Here is a 26,800-nt window from a genome sequence, read left to right as displayed (position 1 = left end):
GGGAAACCAGTAAAAAGCTTTTTCACTTCTCCAAAGAATAACACAGAAATAAATGGATTTGCGGAACATTTAACACAAGTGCAGACAGCAGATCCCACTTGGGAGTCTTCTGCTTACATTTTTTCTCACTCGTGTTAATAAAGGAGAGAAATGTGTTTTCTCGTTGGGAACAGGCAGCGATTACAAAACTCAGAGGTCATGAATTTGGCCTCGGTGTAGTCGAGGTTGGTGAGATGTCCAAAGTGTAACAAGGCTTGGGTTTTATAAAACACCACCCGATGAGTGTGTTGAAACAATAGGGGTAGGGTTAGGGGGGTTAGGGTTAGGGTTTGTATTTCTCGTACTTTCTTGAGTGAAGAGTACGGAGGGATGCACTGATTTATCAGTTCAGCGCTACAGACCAAAATCTCGTTGGCTGTCGATGGCATAACGGCAAATATTTCAGTCAGTAAATGTGGCTAATTTTCATCAATTTAATTGCTCAAAGAAAAGACTTCATTTATTTAATGAAAATTTCTCTGTTTCCCTTTAAAAGAGGCGAGGAATGAAAATAAATAAATAAATAACTGCACCGGCTTCTGGTAAATTTTTCTCTAAATCATCAGCGTCAGCCACGAATTTGATAATCAGATGGCTGCGCCTTCCTGAGCCAGGTTCACTTGGAGGATTCTTCCTGTTAGAAGGGAGTTCTTCCTTCCCACGTTTGCCAAGTGCTTGCTCAGAGGAGGTCATGTAATCGTTGGGGTTTTCTCTGTATTATTGTAGGGTCTCTACCTTTCAATATAGCGCACCTCGAGGAAACTGCTGCTGTGATTTGTTGCTATATAAATAAAACTGAAGTGAACTGAATTAATGTAGCTGGTGTGATGTATTCATGGCAGGAGAGAGAAAAAGTTCATTTTGGAAGGACATTGAGTGAAATGCACTATAACCCACTACGTCTTTATTTTTAATACATTCACAGTTACCCACCCTCCCCTCATCTTTTCTTTCTTATTCATTTAGATGTATTCATGTATTAATAAATTCAGTTTATATTTGGTTGTAACCAGGCAACTAAGTGTATTTTTAAAAGACCACGCGGCCTCAGAGCAATGGTCTGTCCTCTGCCAGTAACTGACATTTGCTCGTCAGAGACAACGTAAGTATTTCTTCTGCCGTCTGGTGTTAAAGTGATGTCTCACCCTGGGCAGGAAACCGCATCAAAATTCAGTGATTACAGAGTCCTGGTTTGTTGATCTGCTGAGCTCTGACGTTTCAGCACCTGAGCTAAATCGACACAGCGTTTGTTTTGTGCTGTGAAGAGTTACCAAAACAGCTCTGATGAATAATTATTCATCATCAGAGGTTTTAAATACTCACGCAGACATCAGCAGCTGCTAATTATAATGACTAAAGAACTCTTCTTTAATCATGATTTGTGCTACAATTTCTATTATAGTGGAGATGAAAAAGAAGGGACATTTGTGGGGTTTCTGGTCTCATATGCAGATTTAGAAATTTAATGGAAATGTTCTCTCTTCCTGATAAATCTGAGAAGCAGCATATTAAAGAGGCACGTCTGCCAGGTGAAATCCTGAAAAGCACACAAACCTAATGAAGCTTCACCCAGACGATATTACCGTGACCTTAATGAATGAAGTGAGATGTAAAAGTCACTCAGTTAGCTCCTGATATGTTCATCGTCTGTGTCCTAAATTTGGGGTTTAAAAATTTAACCTATTGATTGTCCTTGTTTCATATTTGCAGATGGGAAGCTGGATGTGTTTCAGCATAACAAACTGATCACATCGATAATGGTGTGGACTGCGTTTGGGGAGTTAGCCATTCTGTACAACTGCACGCGGACCGCATCAGTGCGAGGTAAAGGCAAATCTGTTTTAGAGTCATACAGCTTTTTCCCACTAAAATCAATGCAAACTGGTTCTGGATGATCACCTTTACCTTCCAGTGAAAGCCTTCTGCCCTGATGGTTTCGTGCAGCTGATGATGCACTCGGGGTTACTGAATGGTTCAGTGACCAGAAAAGTGATTCACACATCTTGTGATCTCAAGCCAGCTGAACACCTGAAGATTTTGCACCAGCACCACAAAAACATCAAACCAGGGAATGTCTGTGTTTTATTCATCCTTTCAGAGATCCACAGACAAGACAAGGATTAATGTCAAGGAGCACTTAAGCTGCTGTTTTATGTTTTATGCTCTATTTTCTTCCTTTAATGTACGACTTCTCATAAAATTCTTTGTCAACAAACAGGAGAAAAATCTAAGAAGTAAGTAAGTATTTTCTGCACAGCTGGATCTAATGTGGCTGTGCATCCATAATTCTTTTTGCTCGTTTTGAATTTGTACAGTAGAGAGTGAAACTACATCAGAGCTCAGTGTGTTTAGGACGCTTTTTTTAAGGTTGAAACACACTGAGTGCCCCAGGGTTTGAATCACCCGCGACCCACGCAGCAGACAAAATCAAACACCAAATGTAACGCAAGCCTAATGCCCAGTGTCCCATTTCCTCCTTTTTCCAGACTGTACCTTTACATGCAGCGTCGCAGTGTTCCAGTTTAAAAGTTTATCATCAGGTTACACATACGGAGCAGAACTAGCAGAGCTCTGATAGTGGGACAGGAAAGAAGTAGGAAATCCGAAAGCCCATTGAAGACTGTCAATTCTATTCTGTGTTTAAGTTTAATACAACAATGGTCTCTGGCAGTTATTCGTCTTTGAAGAAGGCCTTGGGCATGACAGCCATGAATATATTATGAAATCTGATTAATGTGTTTCAAGATGGCACCTTGTTGTTTCCGGTGAAAGCTGCTCACTGAGCATAAATGAAAAAAAAAATGGCTCTGGGATTTTTAATTCCTAGGTGACCGAAATAATCCACTGATATCCCCAAAACTTGTTGAGCAGATGTTAAAAAGATGAAGAAGAACACTGAGGTTTGGATAAAAAGTGAAAAAGATCAGGGAAAATACGCCCCTTTACATTTGGCAGGAAAGTGAAAGGGACGTTTGATCCTCCACACTCCTCGTTAAATTCTTTAAAGAGTAGAATTGAACCAACAACCTTCTTGCTGAGAGGCAGCAGTGCTAACCGCTGCAACACCACACTGCTCTAACATCTATAGTTACTGTCCAGACGCCGCAGACGTGTCATTGCTGAACAGGGAGACGCGACCCTGTGGGAAGCGTGTCTGTGTGTGTGGAGTGGACGTTGTATGGCTGTGTGATCTCAGTGACGTCACGTTTAAAGAAAGCGTCAGGCACATGTATTAAAAGATTAAAGACGTGTGTGTTTGAATTGTTAAAACAACTGCTGTGATCCAGACATTTAGCCTCACACATCAAATTTAACCAGATTTTTGCCGTGACGCCTGTGACATGACTCTGTGCTCAGCTCAGAATCTTACAGGCGAGGTTTAAATTCTAATAACTGTCCCTTTTCTCGATGAGGGGTTCCTGTCCTTATTCCTGGACTTCTGCTGAGAGCACAGGCAGACAATAAAGCATTATATGAGTAGAAGAAACAAAAAAGAAATAATCGATATGTCGATGCATATCGCTTTGACGTTGCATTTGTGAAACTTCCAGAATGACGTCAATAACAAAAGAATCAGGAGTGACCTCCGTCCGAGTTTCAGGCTTCTTAAAACGCTGAGCAGAAGAACCTGGATGGGAAGCAAACACGCGTCAGCGCGGTTGTGTTGACAGAGGCTTTACATGACAGCCGCAGCTTTTCGTGCTGATTGGTTTTTGTCTTCTTGGCATTTGGAAAGTGCATACCATGTAGTATGTGAGTGCTCTTTGTCTCAGTTTGTATATTTAACCAAGTAAATTGACTGCTGGTCCTTGGGGGAAGGGGGCCAAAATGACCTCAATATTCAGGGTGCACTGGAAAACCCCTGACAGTTTGACAAGCCTCTCAGCGGGTTTTCCGTGATAACAGATGAAGCAGATAAAGAGCAGCTCTTTCTTTGCTACTGGTTCATGTCAAACCTTCACAGCTACTTCCTCCTTTTACCAACAGAGGCCCGCCTCAGAGTTTCTGTTGATTTGAAGTGACTCAGCATCAAGATAAAGGACAGATTACAGTGTTTTTCTCACCTCCTTTGTCCATTTGGAAAAACAAAGCATTTTCATGTGTCTAATGACAAGGTGCTGTGAGTTTTCCAGCATGGCTGTTATCAGCACACGCTGCTTTTAAACCAGCTGTCAGTCAGCTGTCATGTAGTGGTACTGATGCATGTTGTGTTGCTTCTACAGCTGTGAACAAAGTGAGGACGTGGGTTTTGGATCGGGAAGTTTTCCAGAACATTATGAGGAGGACGGCCGAGACACGACACGAACAGTATCGCAACTTCCTCCGAAGGTTAGCTTCAAGTCCACTAAGACTGTCCAACAAAAACTCCTGACACCAATAAAATGATCAAATGAGACATTTAACAGACATATGAATACAAGATGTCCGGTGGTGTTGGTGCGGTCAGAGCAATAGCAAGAGCAGCTTCACTTTACTCCTCATGAATAGGTTCTTCACCCCGTGGTGTCACATTTTACATCTTTTTCACAACTTTTTTCCAGCATGCAGGAACAAAGCTGTCTATTTCAACCCCAAACAGGACCGTTTTCCACACCTAACCAAATATTTTTAGTGCCAAACTATGTCCAAACTGGGACCTATTTTGCTCATTCCCAGCTCAGTGTTTTTATTCTTGGAGTCTACTAGAATAGCTGTGCATGATTCACAGTTCAAAATAATCCTTTTACGTAATACTGGTGCTCGATGCAGCCCTTTAGATCAACAACAACAACAAACTGTTTCTGCTTTCTTCTCATCTTTCTTTAGGAAGCTTAGCTTTCTTATCTTGGCTTTCTTCTGATTGGTTGCCCCTCCCAAAATAAAGACTTTAACAGTGGGAGGGTGGGGTGTGTACCTGACGTGACCACATTAGGTAAAACACCTCTCGCCGAGGGCCAAAACTATAAGAAACATCCTGTGATTTGTGCCACCGCCACCCGTCTTGCCTCCTTGTGCAGACATTTTCTGTCTTTGCCTTTGGGGTCCAGTGTTGTCAAGACAACACCAAAGACGGTTTGTGGGTCAGTGAGGAAGGTTTGCTTCAGGTCATGATAAAATGCTACGCAAGTGTATTTTATCATCAAAACTGGGTCACAGGATCTAAGTCAATACCACGAGACATTAAACAAATGATCGATTTGTTGCACTGTCTGAAACTGGTGTCCTGTGACACAGGAAACCAGGTTCTGCATAATAACATGTAGTGATTTGTTTTAACAATGTAATGCCTGTTTTTTCTTTTTCTTTTGCGTCAGTGTTTCACTTTTGGCTAATCTACCAGACGACAAGCTAAGCAAAATAGTGGACTGCCTGGAGGTGGTAAGTTATTCTGTCAAATTATCTTTATTTCTCCTGACTTTTCATTGTATTGCCTCAGTATTGCACAACCTTCTGGCAGCTCGTGGGAGCCCCAGCTTTGCAGATAGCTGCTGTCAAAATATCATTACCATTTGGCCATATACCATTACTGCATGTCAGCATATTCGTTCTGCCGCCAGTTGCAAGACCTCACAAATTACCTTGTTGATGAACAGAGCCGATATTATTGCTGTCATCGCTGGGTGCTGTATATTGTTACCATAATTATTTGACTAAGGCCCCAGAAACTGTTTATTCAAATGGGGGACGAGTGATTTCTTAAAGATGTGCGAGTGACAGGCTTTTGGTGTGAGACCATGAAGTGTGTGTAACTGTGTAAGCCGAAGCATGCAGGAGACCCGTGCATAGTCCGTTTTTTCTCCGTAAGCATTGCATTTCTGCAGCGCTTTCTCAGCTTCTTTTCACAATGGAAACTTCAAGGACGATCTTTGCGGTCGTCGCTCGTCCTGCTACGAGAATCTCCTTATTCAGTCATTTCTAATGGAGCTGATTCTGTTGCCTCTCAGGGGGGCAGCTGTAACCTAATAGCGGTGCAGATGTTCAGTGAGAATCCGGCAGATAGTATTGAAGCGTCTTGTCAAACAGTGGGGGAATGGAATTTGGTGTGTTTTGCATGTGAGTGTGTGAAGGGAGTAGTTGTTTTTAGGTCTCTCTGATGATTTTCAGTATGATCAGCTGGTTGGAATTTGAACTGGAAAGATTCAGTGACCAAAAAAAGTGGGTCTGTTGAAAGTAAAAACATAAAACAGCAACGAAAAGAATGTATCCTTTCATTCACTTGTGCGCCTGGCGTGCAACATCTTGTCATGTCATCACATGGATTGACAAGCCAACCCTGAAAGTTGCAGCCTGGAGTCGGAGCCTGAATGCTGAAGCCCAGCTCGGCTAACAAGCTCAGATTCAGATGCTTAAAATTTAAGCTCCAGTGTGAGCTGAAGAGACAAACTAACCAGATCCCACAGCAGGTGGCCCGACACTCAGCTCACCAAGGATGCAGAGCAGATGAAAACGCACTCGAAAAAAATCATGAAAAGGATTTCCAAGTGATTAAAGTGCTTTAATTTTAGCATTACACAATTCTGTTATTTCAACTTAATGTAGCTGAGTTGGATCAGCTTAATTAATCAATGACGAATCAATTTATTTACTGCAGTTGAGTCCAAGTTAATTTAAGTAAGTTGATTCAACCCATGTAAATGACATTAGTCCAACAAAAGTACTTAATGCTAATAGAAAGCCATTTATTATTGTGGAAATCCATGATTGTTTTAAGTTCATTTAAAGAGTTATTCTTTGGAGTGTTAACATGAAACTTTAATGGATTTATAACAGCTTTGGTATATCCGTCACTCCATCCATCCAGTCTCTTTCGCTTATTGTTATCAGGGTCGCCAGTGTATCGCAGGGCTAACACACAGAGACAGACAACATTTGCACTCAATTCACATCTCTGGGCAATTTAGACTTTTTCACCAATTAACCTAACCCAACTGCATGTCTTTGGAGTGTGGCGTACCCAGAGAGAACCCATGGTCCCATGGCCAGTTGGTGGATTCTTGCTGTTAGCACTGGTGAAACGCCACTGCCGAGCTGTCACACCAGACAGTAAAAAAAAATAAAATAAGAAAGCTATGATTACAAGGCTTGATGCAGAATTTTCTAAGTTTTTGTCCTTGACAGGTTAAACCACAAACACGTGATGTGCGTATGCTTTTCTGCCTCTTATAACTCCAGTGATTTTCCTGTGGTTTGAAATCTTGCGTGATCTTGTGATATCGCAGGTCCAGACAGTTAACCACTCTTGGAAGATTGCATCACTTCATCTCGACAAGAATAAATTTAACAAGTGTCAAGTTGTTGAATTTTGCAGATCATGTATGATTTAATTATGTTCACCATGGAAACATAAAATGATTTTGGTTATGCTTGGAGTGCAGGGGGTAAGCCGCCATCTATAGCACTGATTGCAGTCTGGAATAGTGGAGAGGCAGCAAAATCCTCATTTATTATTTAACTTAAGTATGGTGTTATTTAATAATTTATTTCAAAAGGCATGGGTGCCCCTTCTTTCATGCCCCACAAATACAGTGTCAGTCTGTGGGAAAGACCAAAAAAATCTCCTTCCGTCACTGTCGTGAACACTTTAGAAATCATGCACGAGTGTGCATATCATCACTGTTTCAACAGTTCTTTGAAATCAGCACGATGCGTTCAGGGGGCTGCACTGGGAAGCCTGTCCACGTGGGGGCTGCTAAAGACTAGAGTGATCCCTGTCACAGTGCATCTGCAACTTCAAGCATGGAGAAACATGCATTTTTAGTGTCTGCTGTTCCTCATTGACTGACTGGAAACAAACAGAATGACTGCACTCGAACTTAACTCAAACACAGCTGAGCACAAGTGGCTGTCTGCCACTGACCAAACCAGAAGTTAGTGTAAAGTAGGACAGAAGGGCATTTAATTGTTGGAGGTTAGAGGACTTTTCGTAAAGAGGCGTGCGTTTAAATTTGACAAGCTTAGTTGTCTGGTATAACAAACCTGAGACACAAGTCAAACGCCGTCGCTCATCTGCACCTCTACATCTTGATCCAGACAGTCTTTATAAACAAAGCCCTGGCATGTTGTCTCCGCTGTCACTGACGGGTGTTAAACTAGGCTCTCCTGAAGCGTAAACGGGGCGTAAACAGTCTCGGACGCTCAAGGAAAATGCCACTTGTGTCAAGAGTTTTGACAGTAAACACCCGGGAATGTTTACGCGTGGTTGCTTTGATTTGTTTGTTCACTTCTGGTCCTCTATAGTCAAATGGATTATAGCCGCGGACGGTTGTCTCAGCTGCAGGAACTTGGCCTCTGTCCCAGGCAACATTTCATCCTGGTCACCTTCATTCGTCGCGCTTCCCTTTCTTCACCTAAAAGCTTTAAAATGGAAGGCGATCTGCCAGCTCGCTGATTCAGCGGTCTGGTTTTAATGCTGCGGTTGGGATGCTTGAGATGTTGGTTTCAGAGAAACAGCGACTGACAGGATGAAGCGGAGGAATCTGTTTCTGGAAGAGAGCTGGCAGAACGTGCTGTACCTCAGTGTTTGACTCGAGAATTTCAGTGTCGCTCGGTTTTATGACGTTCCTAAAGTTAAACTCGGAAACAAGTCCAGCGTGATTTTAAGTCGCTGGAGCGTGTCATGATGACTGAACTACATAACAGCTTTTATTATATGATGTTTCTGATTGGCTGACTAATTGTCTTTTCACCCATGAGTAATGTTTGTAGTATTATGATAACACACTGATGCGGGACACGATCTGCACTACAGAGCAAGCAACAATGTATCACAATAGAACTCTAAGCAGGCTCTGTGTGTCCACCAGTGCAGATGATTTCCGCCTGTGGATGCCAAGTGGCAAAATAAATGTCCATGTGGGACTTGTGAGTCTACACTAGTCATCTGACACTATCCATCGATCATCTCACGATGCATCATGGGCCAATATTGCATCACCAATTCCAAATCTTGTTAATTAACTGGCGAAGTGGTAGAAACACAGTATTAGATCACAGAGAGCGCAGGTGTGTGTCCACCTGTCGGCCACCGAGTTTAGAGGGCCTGTTTTGTAGATTCAGTTATGTAACAAATGATTAGTCAGTGACTGATTTGTATTTGAAATTAATTGGAATTAATTGGAATATTGACTTTGTGTCAGCTGGACCTTTTTTACTGTCTGCATTGTATAGTCAGTTTATTATCTTAAAGCTCCATCCACATATAGATCTATTCACATCATATAATATAATAATTATATACACGTCATATTTTATCTAAATGATCACTTTAAACCAGTTTAATTGGAAAACATTTCTGTGGTCTCTGTGTAATCATAAACCTCAGTGCAATTTTTAAATCTGTGGCATTTTGAAAAGTTAATTTCAGCCCTCTCTGCGGAAAATATTTGTACCTCATTTCAAGCATTCATTTGAGGTTCATTCAGTGTTCATTTAAAACATGTGTCAAACACAAATTGGCTGACAAATTCATCCTAACTCAAGCCCCCATTAACAGACATTAAAAACATCATAATTAATATTTTTCTATTGACTTAATTTTCATTTTCCCCATGAGCCCTGAAAATCTCTGCTGAACAGCAGGCTGAGAGGCTCTGAATGACTGAGCGTCACTGACAGCTGCTCTCAGCCCGCAGGGCCCAGCTACCAGGAATCAGACCGGCTGCTCCAGTGATTAAATCAATGCAACGTCTCAGTTCTGACGGTTGTCCTCCCCCGATCTCACACCCTTCCTTCCCTTTAGGAATACTATGACAAAGGCGAGTACGTCATCCGAGAGGGAGAGGAGGGCAGCACCTTTTACATCATCGCACAAGGAAAGGTAACGTGTCTGTCGTTTGTTGAACAAGCTGCACGAACACAAAGCCACATGATTCAAAGATAATTTAGGGTTATGTTTAACCTAAACTTGCTTCTGACACCGATACACTATATATTAAGAAAAGATTTAGCCTTTGTGAAGTGAAGCCAGTTCAGAAGTGCTTTAAACCTGCATTCTTTCTACTGGCCAGCAGGGGGAGATTCTTTGGGGGTGTCTTATTGACAGCGATCGTGGCTCAAGAGTTGGTAGTTCGTCTGATAATCGGAAGGTTGCCGATTCGAGCCCCGGCTCGGACAGTCTCGGTCGTTGTGTCCTTGGGCAAGACACTTCACCTACCGCCTACTGGTGATGGCCAGAGGGGCCGATGGCGCGATATGGTAGCCTCGCCTCTGTCAGTCTGCCCCAGGGCAGCTGTGGCTACAACTGTAGCTGCCTCCACCAGTGTGTGAATGTGAGAGTGAATGAATAGTGGCATTGTAAAGCGCTTTGAGGTTTCTCGAAAAGCGCTATATAAATGCAATCCATTATTATCATTATTATTAGAAGTATTTGAGAAAACGATCCAACTTCTCACTTGATTCACGACCTTCGTAAACATTTTCTTGTTGAGTTCGTGGTCTCAGTTACTAGTTGTAAGTCTTATTTATTACAGCCTGATCCTCCTTTTGCAAATTATGATTACAAATAGAGTCAAAGAGTCAAACAAATGGGGGCTTTGGAGCTTGGCTAACCTGTCATTCATAAGCTGTAAACTGGGATATGTTGACGCTAATAATAACCCGTCGTTCTCAAAAAGAAACAAGCCGTACATCCTCGCCCTCAGCAGTCATTTCTGTGGATATTTGCTTCATGACTGAGCAGGATGCTGCTGTTGTTGCAGTTTTGGAATAAACTAATCACCAAAACCAAACTAGATCATTTTTATGAATAGAATCAGTGCATTACTACTTTTACTTTAAGAATTATTAATCAAAAATAGTAAATGCTTTCTATGTTGCCAGTCAGTCTAACTTGTCATTCATAGTTTTTGCTATTGTCAGTTATAAAAATATAAAACGCATGAGCTGCACTGCAGAGATTTCTGAGACATTTTCTGCAACAATGGCACTCATTAGGGACACCAGCCATAATCCTGTCTTCCAACAATAGAATAAATCCTCAAGTGCTTTGGTGAGATAAGACTACATGATGTCTCCATTGCACGGATCCGGATGCTGCTCCCGTATTTGCAGCAAAAGCTCTTGTTACTCAGCCTGAGTGCCAAACAGCTGCTCGAGCACCGCTCGACTCTCAAAGCTTTGCAGGACGTTGCTTCAATCTGGTTTCCACAAATGAAAACGACGCTGCATACAGCAGTGTTTTATAGTAAGCACATCTCCAACAAAAGAAAGAGGAGCATCTTGGTAATATACCTGCCTCATATCGCGTTTAACGTTTAATCATTAAGAGAGAAAATGTCCAAAAGACAAGATAAAACACACACAGAATAAGTGTCTTCCCTCAGTAACAGTCCAATATGTCGACCAGTATGTTGACCAAACTGTACGTGAGTCTGGGGAGTTGTAGGGCTATGACTCACCCGCCAGTCTGTCTGATAAGTCGGGAACCCGACACCAGAGCTGTCCACGGGGACTCTCAAAATGCCATTATGAGCTGATCCGAGACTGCAGCTCTTCAGCGCTAAGCTAACCAAACCAAACCAAAGAGAGACACATGTTGTTTGGAAAGAAGGGGGCTAATACAGGAAATGCCCCCCACCCCTCCTCTTTGTAACCCCCCCAAACGAGGGTAGAAATAACATCTGAGAGTGCCTGCCATCAGGAAAAACAGGGAAGTAAAGGTCAGTGGGGTCAAATGGGACACTTAGCTAAAGCACGCTTTGACCATAACGGCTGTGATGTAATTGTGGCATTTTTTCGGCACCACGATGCCACCAGTGGGATGCTTGACCTCGGCCAGGGTGGGCCGCTGGTTTTCAGTGCTTCACAAATTACTGAAAGGTTTGACAACTCTCAGGCTGCAGGCGTGGAATGGTGGAAGCCTGCAGCTCGAGCAGGCAACAGTTTGAAGAGGAAAATCAGAGACGTCTGATATGCAAATAATGCTTCTATTCAAACAGCAAGTCAGGAAAGCATAAAGTACTTCAACACCACCACATCACACTGGGCCCATCATGTTCCATGTTAAGTACACTACTCCTTAAAAGCACATTTGTGTACGCACTGTAACATTAAATTAATAGTTAATGTAATCTTCATTATAATTCGTTCAGTTTGAGGGCCTGCTTTCACCAAACATCACTTCTGTGTAAAAGAAATAGGAGAAAAACCAGGCCATGTGTCACACAGTCGTCTAGGTGAGATGAGGGGAAATCCAAAACAATTTCGAAGAAATTGTTGTGTTAAAGCTACGTAGCTACCAGCTTCCCCCCCCGGCCACCTCATCCAGCTCTGCCAGAAGTGAAGGGACAGAACAGACAGGTTCTCATCTGGAAGCTTCATTAAAGGCCATGGAGGCCTGACTGTGTGGATTTATGAAGAGAGTACTGCAGGACTGTGTCAATGTCTTCTACAGAAAAAATGTTGAGTTTCAGACTATTTTATTTTTTTGAACAAAACAGGTTTGTTAAAAGTCTCTGCCCGTTTAACAAACCTAGAGGGGAGGAGAGAGGATTTTAAAAACGGGTCTGTCTATGCCCACATAGACGTCGCTTTAAAAATCATGCCTGATTATACAAAATGTTAATCAGTAACTGTCATGATCCTGGGTCCTTTTGACCCAGCGTTTTGTGTTTTCTCTTCGCGATTTTGGTTCTGTTCTTCCTCTGGTTAGTGTTTACTCTGTTCTGCCCGTGTGTTCCTGTATCTAGTCCGCGTTTCTTAGTTTGTGTCCTTTCATGTGTAAGTTCCTGTTTTATTGTGAAGGTCTGTGTCTTATGTGAGTGTTTTCAGTTTGCCTCCCTAGTCTCGTCATGTTAATTACTCCCAGCTGTGTCCCCACCTGTATGTAATCCCCCTGTGTTCTCTGAGTGTATTTAAGTTGTGTCTTCTGTCATAGTAGTTGCTGGTTCGTCTGTGTTGTTTCCCCTCGGTCTCCCTGCGTCTTCCCGTATGTATTTCCCCGGACCTCCCTGCATCTTCGTTTCTGGTTTGTGTTATTAGTTCTACCCAGTTTAGGTTTTCCTGTTTCATGGTACCCACACCGTTGCTGTTTGTATTTTCGGTTGTCAAATAAACACTCATCTGCACCAGAGCTGCCGCATTTTGGGTCCTATTTCAACTCCACACGGCTTGCCCCGCAAACCGTGACAGTAACTTATCTACGACATTTCGGATTATGTACTATTAGAGAAGACTTTAAACTAAACTCAAACATTTGGAAGGTTGTTTCAGTTCTTTAGCATTTTATGTTTTTATAGTGCTTTAAAAAAATTTTGAGAAAATTAAAAGCGTCTGTAGGAGGTGAAGAGATGAACATCCAGCATCCAGACGTCTGATATGCAAATAATGCTTCTATTCAAACAGCAAGTCAGGAAAGCATAAAGTACTTCAACACCACCACATCACACTGGGCCCATCATGTTCCATTTGGTATAATTAAGTACACTCCTTAAAAGCACATTTGTGTACGCACTGTAACATTAAATTAATAGTTAATGTAATCATTCATTATAATTCAATTCAATTCAATTTTATTTATATAGCGCCAAATCACAACAAAAGTCGCCTCAAGGCGCTTCATAGATACAGAGAAAAACCCAACAATCATATGACCCCCTATGAGCAAGCACTTTGGCAACAGTGGGAAGGAAAAACTCCCTTTTAACAGGAAGAAACCTCCAGCAGAACCAGGCTCAGGGAGGGGCGGGGCCATCTGCTGCGACCGGTTGGGGTGAGAGAAGGAAGACAGGATAAAGACATGCTGTGGAAGAGAGACAGAGGTTAATAACAGATATGATTCAATGCAGAGAGGTCTATTAATACATAGTGAGTGAGAAAGGTGACTGGAAAGGAAAAACTCAATGCATCATGGGAATCCCCCGGCAGCCTACGTCTATTGCAGCATAACTAAGGAAGGATTCAGGGTCACCTGGTTCAGCCCTAACTATATGCTTTAGCAAAAAGGAAAGTTTGAAGCCTAATCTTGAAAGTAGAGATAGTGTCTGTCTCCTGAATCCAAACTGGAAGCTGGTTCCACAGAAGAGGGGCCTGAAAACTGAAGGCTCTGCCTCCCATTCTACTTTTAAATACTCTAGGAACAACAAGTAGGCCTGCAGAGCGAGAGCGAAGTGCTCTAATAGGATGATATGGTACTACAAGGTCATTAAGATAAGATGGGGCCTGATTATTTAAGACCTTGTATGTGAGGAGCAGGATTTTGAATTCAATTCTGGATTTAACAGGAAGCCAATGAAGGGAAGCCAAAACAGGAGAAATATGCTCTCTCTTTCTAGTCCCTGTCAGGACTCTTGCTGCAGCATTTTGGATTAGCTGAAGGCTTTTCAGTGAGTTTTTTGGACATCCTGATAATAATGAATTACAGTCGTCCAGCCTGGAAGTAATAAATTCGTTCAGTTTGAGGGCCTGCTTTCACCAAACATCACTTCTGTGTAAAAAAAATAGGAGAAAAACCAGGCCATGGGTCACACAGTCGTCTAGGTGAGATAAGGGGAAATCCAAAACAATTTTGAAGAAATTGTTGTGTTAAAGCTACGTAGCTACCAGCTCCCCATCCAGCTCTGCCAGAAGTGGAGGGACACCAAGGCCTTCTCAGGCTAGCAAAGAGATCTAATCTGTCCTGCAAACTAGACAAACTAGATTGAACCGAAGTAGCAAGAGAAAAAGAACAGCGATACATCATCGTCTGACAGACAGACAGGTTCTCATCTGGAAGCTTCATTAAAGGCCATGGAGGCCTGACTGTGTGGATTTATGAAGAGAGTACTGCAGACTGTGTCAATGTCTTCTATTTAATTTTTTTGAAGAAAACAGGTTTGATAAAAGTCTCTGCCTGTTTAACAAACCTAGAGGGGAGGAGAGAGGATTTTAAAAACGGGTCCACGTAGACGTCGCTTTAAAAATCATGCCTGATTATACAAAATGTTAATCAGTAATTGTTATCTACGACATTTCAGATTATGTACTATTAGAGAAGACTTTAAACTAACCTCAAACATTTGGAAGGTAGGTTATGTCTGTTGTTTCAGTTCTTTAGCATTTTATGTTTTTATAGTGCTTTAAAAAAATTAGAGAAAATCAAAGCGTCTGTAGGAGGTGAAGAGATGAACATCCAGCAAACTGTCTTGTGCAGGTGAAAGTGACCCAGACCACCGAGGCCCACAAGCTGCCACAGATCATCAACACGCTGCAGAAGGGAGACTACTTTGGAGAAAAAGCACTTATAAGGTAAAATACAGCAACAGTCAGGTCATGTCAACAAAAGACTGAAATATTCAAACAGCGTCAGGGGATTGTTGTGGACTGGTGCTATATAGATGAATATTAAAGGTAAGGATTGGGAGGTAACACAACGCAGCACCTGCTTCAATACCGAGACCAATGCTAGGATAACATAGTGCAAAACAATTAATTAGTGAATACAGACAAAATCTGAAAAATGAACCAACCACAGCTTTGGAAATCATGTGGAGCCCTCTTCGATGCATCATAAACAAACAAGGACCAGCTCACTCTCTCTGTGTTTTTAAGGGAAGGGTTTTGTTTTTGTTTTCTTTTATATGTAAGAACTAATTAGGCAGCTCATTCTTTTGTCTTTAAAGCCATAACACATAAAAAAGAAAGAAAAAGAAATGTGACATGATATTTGGATGCAAACTATGTGATGTTTAGAATCTCCTTATGCCAGTATCATTTCCTAAATGTTGCAGCAATAAACAAAGATAGTAGAAATTAAAAACATGTTTTGAAAACCATTTTAAAAAGTATTATATGAAAGTTTGATCTTATTTGACCTTGTAGATGAGGTCAGAGGTCCAAAGTAATGTGATATTTCAGATCCCAGACATCATTCCCGATATGTTGTCAATACAAACAATGGCAGTAAGAAACATAGTTTTAAGTGGCTTTATAGCACCCTCAGATCAATCTACTGACCTTAAAAGTCTGACATGATATTTTAAATCTTTATACTTTAAAGGCTCTTTGTCAACTTTCCACCGATAAATCTGTAACCATGAATAACTTTTTATTCACTAAATTTTAGTGAATTGTTTATCAGAATGATTTAAAAATGTTTCAAGTTTTGTATTCACAGAAAAAACACACAAAAGCATAATGTGGGCAGAGGTAGAAATAGCTTCATAATGCCAAATTCACAATGAAAACAGTTGTAAAATGTACAGTTGTCTTAGTTTTTGTGTGCATGTGATTCACATCTCTTTCAGTGACGACGTCAGGTCTGCCAATATCATTGCTGATGAGAACGGGGTGGAGTGCCTCGTCATCGACAGAGAGTGAGTATTGAGATTTAAAATAATGCCTAAAAGGTTGTAAAAGACATGCTTTTGTTCACCCGATAATGACTCTGAACAAAGACGCCAGTCTATGATGAAGAACAAAGCTGTACTCTGATACATTTCAGCCGGTGTCAACATTTTCTTTTTCCAGACGTTTTCCCACAAAAATTCATTCGTTATCTCACCGTGTTCGATCGCTATCAGTGATCTGAGTTCAGATTTGGAATCAGCCAACATTCCAGTGGTTCGTTTGCTAATGTGCCGATGTCTTTTTTCTAGGACATTTGATCAGACGGTGGGCACCTTCAATGAGCTGCAGAAGTACCTCCAAGGGTACGTGGCAACACTCGATCGCGACGACAAGAAGAGACATGCCAAGTAGGTGCAGCACCCGATGTTCACGACAGTGAACAAAAATGTTCTGAGCATGGAAAAAGAAATGGGTTGCATTACAGAGAAATGACTACTTATTGCAAAACAAACTGCACATCACTGCAATGTTTAATTATTCTCAGCTTCTGGGTTGATACAATGTCTGCAGGTTGTTAAGTTTTTGTGTTGCAAAGGAGATTCACGTTATAGTTTTTTTCATGCTTAGATTTTTTTACCTCTTGTTTCAGTTTAGCTGTTTTTACCAAGTTAAAGTAGAAACGTGACACACCATCCTTCTTATCCGGGGTATTTAACGAGTACTGAAAACCTTCTGTTCTTACTGCATCCACATCGAACTTTTCCACTTCTATCAACGACTCTGTGAGCTTTACACATTCATCCCTTTTCAAACACACTTTACGGATAATACAGCGAGGAGAAGACTCGCTCAAAATTCTGATGAAAACATAAGCTGGTGTTCGCCAACTGAGGCACTCGTCTGTTAGCTGTTTTTTCTCTGTTAAAGTTTTCATTGGCTCACTTGTCAGCAGATGAAATGTTCAGATATTCACTTAAATTGTAATAAATTATGATTTGAAAGATACAGATGTGAAAACTCCACTCACAGATGTACAGTAGTTATGATCTACTGCTTCTCTTGCTAAATGTTTAGGTTAAGGTAGACACTCTGTTTTTGTCTGTGTCTTCCATCCAGGAGGTCTGTGTCACGCCACCAAAGTCAGCCTCTGTCTCCTGACGTCATCCAGCTGAAGGAACTGGTTTCCGAATTCTCTTCATCCAGGCCCTTTGATCACCTGGAGGTCATTGCTACCCTTGGGGTCGGCGGGTTTGGACGAGTAGAACTGGTAAGAGCTGACCTTTGGTGAGTTTGAGAATCTTCCAGCATTCAGTTTGTCTGCAGTAACTGAAAAAATGCAATCTGTTGGATTGAGAATGCCTACTGAAGAATATCCTATTTCTTTTTGGGGTTATTATCCATGAGCGCTGCGCATCCGGTTTTGCAGCATTTGGTTGAATCTTTGCAGAGAGTGTAGTCCTGCACACTCTTCATCCTGCTGGTTGTATCAGCAGTAACACCATCAATAAACACTAGTAACCTCCACCATGTTCGATGGTTGATGCTCTTCTCCATCCTTTTCTCTTCCCATCATGTTAATCTTGGTTTCATCTTTGCAAAGAATCTTTTTTTCAGAATTGTGCAGGTTCTTTTAGATGTTTTCTGGCAAAATCTAATCTGACCTTCTTCATATAGAAATTATTATTTTGATAGTGCATCAATTTACTCTACTGAAAGTTCATTAGGACGGTGTTTTCATGGGTAGGAGTAAACTTAATGTTTACATGGGAACCATGCCTGCTGTTTGAGGTCTGTGCTGAGTCACACCCACCCTGTCATGTCCATCTGCAGGTGAAGGTGAAGACTGAGGATGTCACCTTTGCACTCAAGATCATCAAAAAGAAGCACGTGGTGGACAACAGGCAGGAAGAACACATCCACTCAGAGAGGAGGATCCTCGCGGAGGCTCGCTCGCCTTTCATAGTCAAGTGCGTCCTCTTGCCCAGCCTTGGAACTCATTTCCATTTTTTATCCTACATGATGAATCTCTGCTCCATTAGTCTGGGAACACAATGCTGCGCTTATTAGTTTTTTATGAGATCACCGTCGGGGACCTGAGCAGATTACATCTTCTCAGTGGGGTAGAATAGCAGGGGATATTGAGATGTCTGCTAAGAAAATGTGGTTATTTCTTATGAAATATTGCAACAGGAGCTTTTCTTTGTCTTTTGTGAGATTACGATGATCCGATTTCACCGTATGCAGTGGAACAGACTCTGATATTAAAGCCATTCTTCACCTTCTGTAACGCTCATCCAGCTAACCTCCTCTTCATACACTCTGTGTACCTATTTTATTCCTAATCTGTTTTCAAGACCGACGTCGGGTGATGTAAGACTTAAGGCTACGTACGGTGGCATTGTGGTGGAATGGTTGACACCCACGCTGCAGTTTTAAGAGCCTTTAAGCTTAATGTTGAATCACGGATGTCGATCTAGGCTCCTATTTACACTAAAATCTGAAAACATTACTTCATATATTAAGCTAGAATTAATTCATTTATGTGATAATTACAGCTCGGGTGAAATTTAATAATTTAGGTGCCCTGCTTCCTGTTTATCATATATTTTGTATTTTTGTTGCTTTTCATGGGTAATCTAGCAGCCCTCTGCTAGACCGTCAATTTTATGTTACAATCTAAACATATACAATGATTTTTGTGCAGTTTTAGCATCATTTATCAAACAGTTTTCAAGATATAATTTTTTGAAAAACGAGCCGTTGACCCACCTGATTTTCCCCACGTTGAAATCAAGGCAGTATCAAGAAAAGTCCAGCACTCCTGCAAAGTCCAACATTTGAGTACCAGAGATGCGTTACTGTAATACTTTAATACTTTTTTCAAGTAATGAGTAAAGTAAGGGATTAGTATTGCAAAAAAAATTAGATTACCGTTACTTTCCCGTAAGCACGCTGCATTACTGCGTTACTAAATCGTGATTTTGTTTGTGAGAGTGTCTCGTGACAATGACGTTAAGCGCGTGCGACCATGCAGAGTTTAAAGCTTGGAAGTACTGACATTACTTTGATTCCGTAAAAAGTGACAAAAACATTAGCGTCCGCTGTTCACTCTGTGTGGGAAGAAAACTTATTTTTGCATAAAGTTAAAACTAATAAAACAAGTTTTCAAAAGAGACTTTTTCATTTGATTCAATTTTACATGATGGATTATGCAGAAAAACAGAATTTGGCTGAAAGGTCTATTGCTTCATTACTTATCCGGGTTGTGTATCATGTTTTCAAAAAGTAACTAAGTAATAAAGTAACTAATTACTTTTGAAAATAAGTAATCAGTAAAGGGATTACTTTTTTTTGTTACTTTCTTGGAGAAGAGCACTGTTGACCACACACTAAAACAAACAAAAGAAAATTCACATTGTAAATGACAACTACTGATTATTTTGAATGTGATAGTTGAATTTAACAATACTGTTGTAAATATAGCATAAAGAATACTTTAATATAAAATTGTTGCCATTTTCATTCAACTTTCATGGCTGATTGAGCAAATATGACATGTTTAAAAACCAAAATATCAGTGGAGTCAAAATAGAATAAATACTAGATTTTCCAGATGGTATCGAATTATAACTCAGAAAGTGATTTGGTTAAATATGTGCAAATCTTTTAGACCTGAGAGTCTTAGCAGTTGTCTGCCCCTGATGGTTCTTTCACCAGCTGCACGTCTGGTTGTCTTCAGTCTCAAATATTGTCGGGTTCTTTATGAAACTGCGTCAACCCCATAAATAAATCAAAGGAATAAAAAGACTAATGCTGATCTCAAATGATGATAAAATGGCATTTGTTGTATTTAAAGCTAAACTTGTTTGTGTTTCATTTTCTCCAGACTGTATCGCACATTCAAGGATAACAAATATGTGTACATGCTGCTGGAGGCCTGTCTGGGTGGAGAGGTCTGGAGTCTGCTCAGGGACAGGTAGGAGATGCCAACCATTGTCTGGAGCCACTGTCACAAAAGCTGCAAAAGGTTTTAATAGGATGTTTGGGTTTTGGTCTTCAGGGGCAGCTTTGATGAATCTGCTGCTAAATTCTGCATGGGCTGTGTCACGGAGGCTTTCGAGTACCTCCACCGGAAAGGTGTCCTCTACAGAGACCTGAAGCCTGAGAACCTCATTCTGGATTCTGAAGGATACATCAAACTGGTGAGATTAGTTCCAGAAAGTAAACGCATTTTGTCTCAGAACCATGAAAGAACAACACTTGTCAGCATGTTCCTCCCGCTTTGATGACCAGTGCATTTCTTATAGTTTGGAGTCATCAGGCTTAATCAAAATGTGTGTTTCCAGACTCCAGGATGCAACCGTTTTGGTCTTAACTCATTCACTGCCAGCCATTGGCAGTGAATGAGTTAAACCCATTGACTCATTCACTGCAATTGACGGCTATAGACGTCAATTGCAGTGAATGAGTTAATTGCGACCAAAAAAGTCTGTCAGGCACAACTAAACATTTCCTTTGGTCACACCTGTGTGTGCGCCTGACATTTGGCAGGTCTGTGAGCGTTTTGCTTTGTTTTTTTCTCCACCCACGTTCTGCGTCATCCATTTAAATGCTGTGCAAATTGATGCAGCTAATTCCTCTGCTCTGCGGGTGCTGTGAGCTCTACCGTGCCCTGATCTGTGACTCACAGGTGCTTTTAGGGTTTGTGGCTTGAGTCACAAGTTTAGTGTTCTGCCGAGTATGTCATGTATTAGTGACATATGGTGAATTATTCACTAATATAAGAATGGGAGCATGGTAGCACAAGGGTTAGCAAGAAGGTCCTGGGTTCGACTTCTGGCCACTGTCTTAATAACGTGCACCAGTGCATGCAGTATGAAGTATAGTTTAAATAGTTTGGTAGTAAGCAATTAAAAGGGCTACTAAAAGAAAGGGGGAGCACTGTAACTACAGTTTTAGTGGTTACTGGCACATTTACTGAAAGCAAATCAAACTTTGACAGCGTCACAACATTATAGCTTCATTACACATGAACATCACGTCTGCTGACCCAGCAGGGCAGTGAACAAATGCTATGACAAGCTAGTTATGGATACAGTAAGTAGGATGGATAAGAAAACAATGAATTAGGGAGAAATTCATGTCACATAACACATTTTTTGTTGATTGGTTTCTTTTTCATGTGTCTGATAAAACTGCTTAGACGTCAGGATGTTTTATGGCATCTAAGCAGACATAAGCAGCACAGTGGTTTCTTAAAGAGTAAGGCTTTTAATGTAGGCAGGTATTTTTGTGGAAAAGCCTTAAAGGCTCCCCAGAGGACTTTTAAAAGTTTCAACATTACTGTATACTTGTATGCTGACAGGCTGACAGTAAACATCTCTTTAAAGACTAAACTCTCCTTTTCCAGGTCGACTTTGGCTTTGCCAAGAAGATCAGATGTGGCCAGAAGACTTGGACCTTCTGTGGCACTCCAGAGTATGTGGCACCAGAGATCATCCTCAACAAAGGCCACAACTTCAGTGTGGATTTTTGGTCTTTGGGCATCCTGGTGTTTGAGCTTCTTACCGGCAGGTTAGAGCACGCGTTCTTCTGTGATTCCAATCTGCAGCAAGATCATCCTTTCACTCATCCACTTCACTCTGCCCACTGACCTGCAGTCATTTTTACACAAAGTACTGCTAAAAGCTTGCTGAATATCTGCCGATTTTTTCTTCACTCCACAGTCCTCCGTTCTCAGGAATTGACCAGATGATGACGTACACTTTCATCTTGAGAGGCATTGAGAAGATGGACTTCCCGAAGAAGATAACAAAGAGACCGGAGGACCTCATACGCAAGCTATGCAGGTACACACTCACATGCGCAGGCCGACATACCTGAAGCTTAAGTAGACACAAAATTCTCGATTCAGATTTTCAGGACAGAGTCTGATGATGGCTGATGTGCTCAGTATACCTGACACCCAGGTACATTAAACAGTTTTCTTCAAGCTCTGAACAACAGAGCAGGAAAACATAACCCAACCATCTTGGAACTAGCACAGTAATTTGGTGAAGAGTTAATTTCCTGACTTTGATCTGTTTTATAGGCGGAACCCCTCAGAGCGACTGGGTAATCTCAAAAATGGAATAACTGATATTAAGAAGCACAGGTAAGTAGGAACTGACTCATTTGTTGTGGATCTCAGCGGGAAGATTAGTTCCACAAATTAGCACTGATTGAACATTATGGATGAAGGCTCGTGGTTCATAGCCTTTACAATTAGATAATCACTGAACAGTGTGCAAGAGCAGTCGGATGCAAACATCGTCAAGGCTTATCAAATGATTGAACTTGCCACTTGCCTTTTTCCTTTACAAAGACAGCATGAGGCTACCGCATTACAGGAAACAATATATACTCATAATGCAGGGATTGATATGTTGTTCTTAAACGTGATGCTGACCTAGTTCTCATTTTCCATACTGAGCCAGGAATAGAAGTCAAAGTCCAAGTAAAATGTACAGAAAGAGTTCTTGATCCAGAACAAGTGACATTTAACAACCACTCGAATCACTGTTCAAACTTTAAATTGGGACGTTTCCTACTTTGCGTTTGTTCTGACAGAGTCAAACTCATATATGTAAATGTGAGAAGATAAATACACTTACAGATGTGTGTTTTCTCTAATGTATCTGAAGGTGGTTTAATGGCTTCAACTGGGAGGGGCTGAAGGCAAGGACGTTACCATCGCCACTGAAAAGAGAAGTAAGCTGTGATCAAACTTGTAACTTGTAGTTCCACGTCATGACTGAAGCGTGATTAAACTTTCAGAACAAAATATCTGTTTGCTGTTTAAAGTGTGCAGGAGACCTGTAGGCATATTAGCCGGCTGAAACAATGATCGCGGGACTTTTTAAAAGTCAAGCGTCCCGACGTCACTTCGGCTGTCTCCGTCTCGCCTTTTGTTGTCTGAGCTGCACTTCAGTGTGAAGGCCGGGACAAAAGATAAAAGCAGCTACAGCAGACAGGATGAGGCAGCTCCCAGAGCAATTTGTCAGATTCACCACTTCATTTACACCAGCACCGCTGCCAATCTTTAGTTCACTTCTAGCTCTTTCTTCCAGCCTCCTCCTGTCTCTGTAAAATCTCTCAGGAACTTTGATGGAGTTCAGATTTATTTTTCATCCAGTTTCCATTTGTTCTGCTTTTCTTAATCTAGCAAGTGCTGATTGCTTGATTTCCCCAAAAATCTTACTGTAGTTGCTTATCTGACTTTAGCCAGTCAGTGTAGAGCCCGAGGAGCTTTCTTCCAGCACAGAAATACCTGTCCCACAGCAGGCATTTCTTCCTTCTTACCCTTACGTGTGTGTTATGAACGCACACCCAATGTCTTATAGCTCCTGTTGTGGAAAAATGGGCTTAATAAGGATAAAGGAGGTAACTGTCAGGTGAATTCTCAGCAAGACATGGCCATCATGCTTTCTGCCTCCTGCACACTTTATACTGTTCCACATTGGAAAAGGAAACCAGTGTCCCCCGCTCATGTGTAGTGATTTATCACGAGGGGTCACCACAGCAAGTAGCTCCACATTTGATTTAAGTTTTATTCCAGCTGCCCTTCCTGACACAACCCCAAAGGGAATTTGTATTAACCTTAAAAATGCCATGTTGAATTTTGTTGCCCCATCAGTTGTTACTATTTGATTTCAGACCAACTCAATGCTTTGCTAACCATCTCTCTCTCCTCTTCCTTCCTTTGCTCCATAGCTTACAGGACCAACAGATCACAGTTACTTCGACAGCTACCCTCCAGATGATGACAGTCCTCCTGATGAGCTGTCTGGTTGGGACATGGACTTCTGAGGGCTTCTCCTCCATCTTTCCAACATTTTCCTTCCACTGCACACATTAACAACTAAAATCTAACAGCAAAAGTGGACTTACAGGTGACTTTACATCACCTCAGCCATGGTTTAGCAGCTTTATGATTGTCACAGATTGACAGATAATTGAAAATGGGATATTACCAAAAGGTAAACCCGTATTGCTCCTGCATCTTCATACAACATGTGCACATTTGAATGGAAGCCTTCAAAGGTGTAAAGGTTTACTGCTTGACTTTTCTTTTACTCTCTGTTTCACACTATTTTTGACAAAGATGTCGAGAAAAATCGAAGCGATTCAGAACAGTTTTAAGCTGCTCCAACAGCCGTGTCAGCGTTCAACATTCGAACAAAACTGGATGTGAAATGCAAAAGCTTTTACCTCAGAGCAGTCGGGCCACCACCAAGACATTTGCCAGAAGCAGATTAAGAACATTACCAGAAAGGATTTTATTAATGCCAACAAAACAGAAGGTTCTGGTTAATGGTGCTCAGTGTCACATTAATTAGCATGAAGCTGCCTAGCTTGACATACAGGATTAATGTATTAATCGTTAACCCAGACAAAACTTCAGATGTAGCCCCGTTATGCAACAAAAAAGAAAGATTTCTAATATTTGTGTTGAATCACATTAAGTCAGGTAAGTTAACACTCCTTAGCTGGCTAATGTTAGTGGGCTAAGAGGACACTCAGGGCTACTGTGGCTGCACAGAATCAACTAGCTCAATTTGTGGTATTACTGTGGAATATAACAGGTTCTCATAGTTAGAATAAGTAAGGTTAGCATCACAGTAGGATAAAATTCTTTCTATACCTTCTATATGACGTACACTCATCAGCAACTGGGAGTCACAAGCCATATTATCAGTTCAACACCTCGTGCAGCCGCAGACACTCGGTAACAAAAATGCCACACAAACGGCTTCATCGGCTCACTGCAGAGTTAAACAGCTCGTTATGAAGCCGTCAGCCTGGAACCGGGTATTGGGATACACTAGGAGTCCATAATAACGCTATTATAAACATTAATGAGCTTCTCTATAATCTGCTGCTGATATGTGCTGCACCAGGGTGGTGTGCTGGATAAACACCTCCACCCCATATTCAATTAAAATGTTTATTTTTATTTATATAGGCCCAGTTCACAACAGTTGTCATCTCAAGACTCATTACATTATAAGCTAAAGACCCTACAGTATTATGGAGAGAACCTCAAAGATCACATGAGGTAGAGAAGCAGAACCAGCCTCAGGGAGGGGCAGGAAACTAACCAAAACTACAGGAGAGTTGATCCCATGCAATAGGGCGATATAAACACATGGGAAGTGATAACAGCCAGCACTGTGACTGGGAATAAACTCCTCCATGTAACTGTCCCCTTGTGGAAGTTTGAGCCCCTTTGTAAAGCACAGTAACCCTGTGAGTTATTTTAGAGCTGGTGAAAGAGAACGTGCACTTTAACCAATCCTGAACGTGCACTGTTTTCTTAAAAACATCTCCCAGTGGCAATGTGGGCATTTCAGGGTAGCTTTCCAGTTGGTAATACCCACAAAAAACAGTAAAAACAAAATTTATTGTGCTAACATCACATTAGAGTAACTACAGACATGCAGAAATTACAGAAATGATTCACTGCCGTGTTTGTAGTTTTTGATTTCCTGAAGTTATTGGGTACAGCTCAAGCTTTTTTAAGTTTGCCCTCAGGCACAGTACATTTTATGGATGGTCCAGAAACACTCGGATGGTGTCATCGAGCTTCATAACCGATTGCTTTGGAGGGACCAAGAGTTTATTCAGCTCAGCATTCTTTGCCATACGTCATACTATTCTTATTTTCAATTCCCTAATTGCTCTTTTACTTCAGAAACATCGATGCGGCCTTTATTTCTAACAGCTAAAGGGAATTTGAGGAGATGACACTGCATTGAAAACCAACACACGCTGGATATGAACCCCAACAGAAACATCCATGAAGCATCTGTAGCTCCTTGTGCCAACTGTGTTATCCTCACAGCCTCTTCACTTTTGTCACAGATGACAAACAAAGACAGGAACACCTTCTCTCCACTTGAATCATAAAGTGTGAGCGTCTCGCGGTGGGCTTCCTGAGCCGGAGACACGTTTGAGCCGTTGATGATGTGAGGAGGAACAGCAGAGGCCGAAGTGAGCAGAATATGTTTAGGGTTTACTGTGAGGTGATTCTGAGGAACCTGGGGTTTAAATTGGTGTGTTTTCCATTTTAAACATTTGAGGTACCACGTCTCTGTGTATATACTCAATAATATAAAGCACAAGCATCCGAAATACACAGTTTATACAATCTAACCTACTTGCTCCTTTATATAAACCTTAAAAAAAAAACGGGTGAGTGAATTTGTAAATATCATGTATATTGTAAATGTGTCCTCTGATTGGTGAATGTATGTGTGAGTTTGGAGGAGCAGTGCTGTTTCAGGACAGAGTTTTTTAACTGCATTTACACAATCCCTTCAAACAGATCGGTTTAACATTTGAACTTTTTCATTTTATTAGTAAAGTGGCATTAACTCCAATTTCCTTTGGGCTGATCTGGAGGTTCTAGTCCACAGCACATATTTCCTTTTCCTTTCAACAGCCCTAAAGAGGTCTTACCTGTGGTTGGATCACACTC

At 41.3% G+C, this 26,800-nt stretch overlaps 1 protein-coding gene across 3 annotated transcripts in view; it reads left to right on the top strand.

Moving 5' to 3' along the window:
- Positions 1-26,674, top strand: part of prkg2 (protein kinase cGMP-dependent 2) — a 36,248-nt gene extending 9,574 nt beyond the window's left edge. Inside the window, exons 1-17 of one of the 3 annotated variants that reach the window (XM_026186875.1) lie at positions 1,097-1,141; positions 1,750-1,863; positions 4,263-4,368; positions 5,334-5,397; positions 9,758-9,835; positions 15,146-15,240; positions 16,239-16,307; positions 16,590-16,688; positions 17,398-17,548; positions 18,112-18,248; positions 20,168-20,257; positions 20,342-20,483; positions 21,692-21,855; positions 22,008-22,130; positions 22,373-22,435; positions 22,965-23,031; positions 24,034-26,674. In XM_026186875.1, the coding sequence (XP_026042660.1) occupies positions 1,797-1,863; positions 4,263-4,368; positions 5,334-5,397; positions 9,758-9,835; positions 15,146-15,240; positions 16,239-16,307; positions 16,590-16,688; positions 17,398-17,548; positions 18,112-18,248; positions 20,168-20,257; positions 20,342-20,483; positions 21,692-21,855; positions 22,008-22,130; positions 22,373-22,435; positions 22,965-23,031; positions 24,034-24,129 (1,611 nt within the window). In that variant the 5' untranslated portion in view covers positions 1,097-1,141; positions 1,750-1,796 and the 3' untranslated portion in view covers positions 24,130-26,674. Of the gene's footprint in view, positions 1-1,096; positions 1,142-1,749; positions 1,864-2,067; positions 2,274-4,262; positions 4,369-5,333; positions 5,398-9,757; positions 9,836-15,145; positions 15,241-16,238; positions 16,308-16,589; positions 16,689-17,397; positions 17,549-18,111; positions 18,249-20,167; positions 20,258-20,341; positions 20,484-21,691; positions 21,856-22,007; positions 22,131-22,372; positions 22,436-22,964; positions 23,032-24,033 lie in introns of those variants that run through there. The other 2 variants (XM_026186873.1, XM_026186874.1) reach the window with 2 other exon arrangements.
- Positions 26,675-26,800: the final 126 nt, after the last annotated feature.

This window comes from Astatotilapia calliptera, chromosome 12, assembly GCF_900246225.1.
Source record: "Astatotilapia calliptera chromosome 12, fAstCal1.2, whole genome shotgun sequence".
NCBI lineage: Eukaryota > Metazoa > Chordata > Actinopteri > Cichliformes > Cichlidae > Astatotilapia > Astatotilapia calliptera.
Note: the sequence above shows the minus strand (reverse complement) of the source record. Positions and strands in the feature narration are given on the sequence as shown.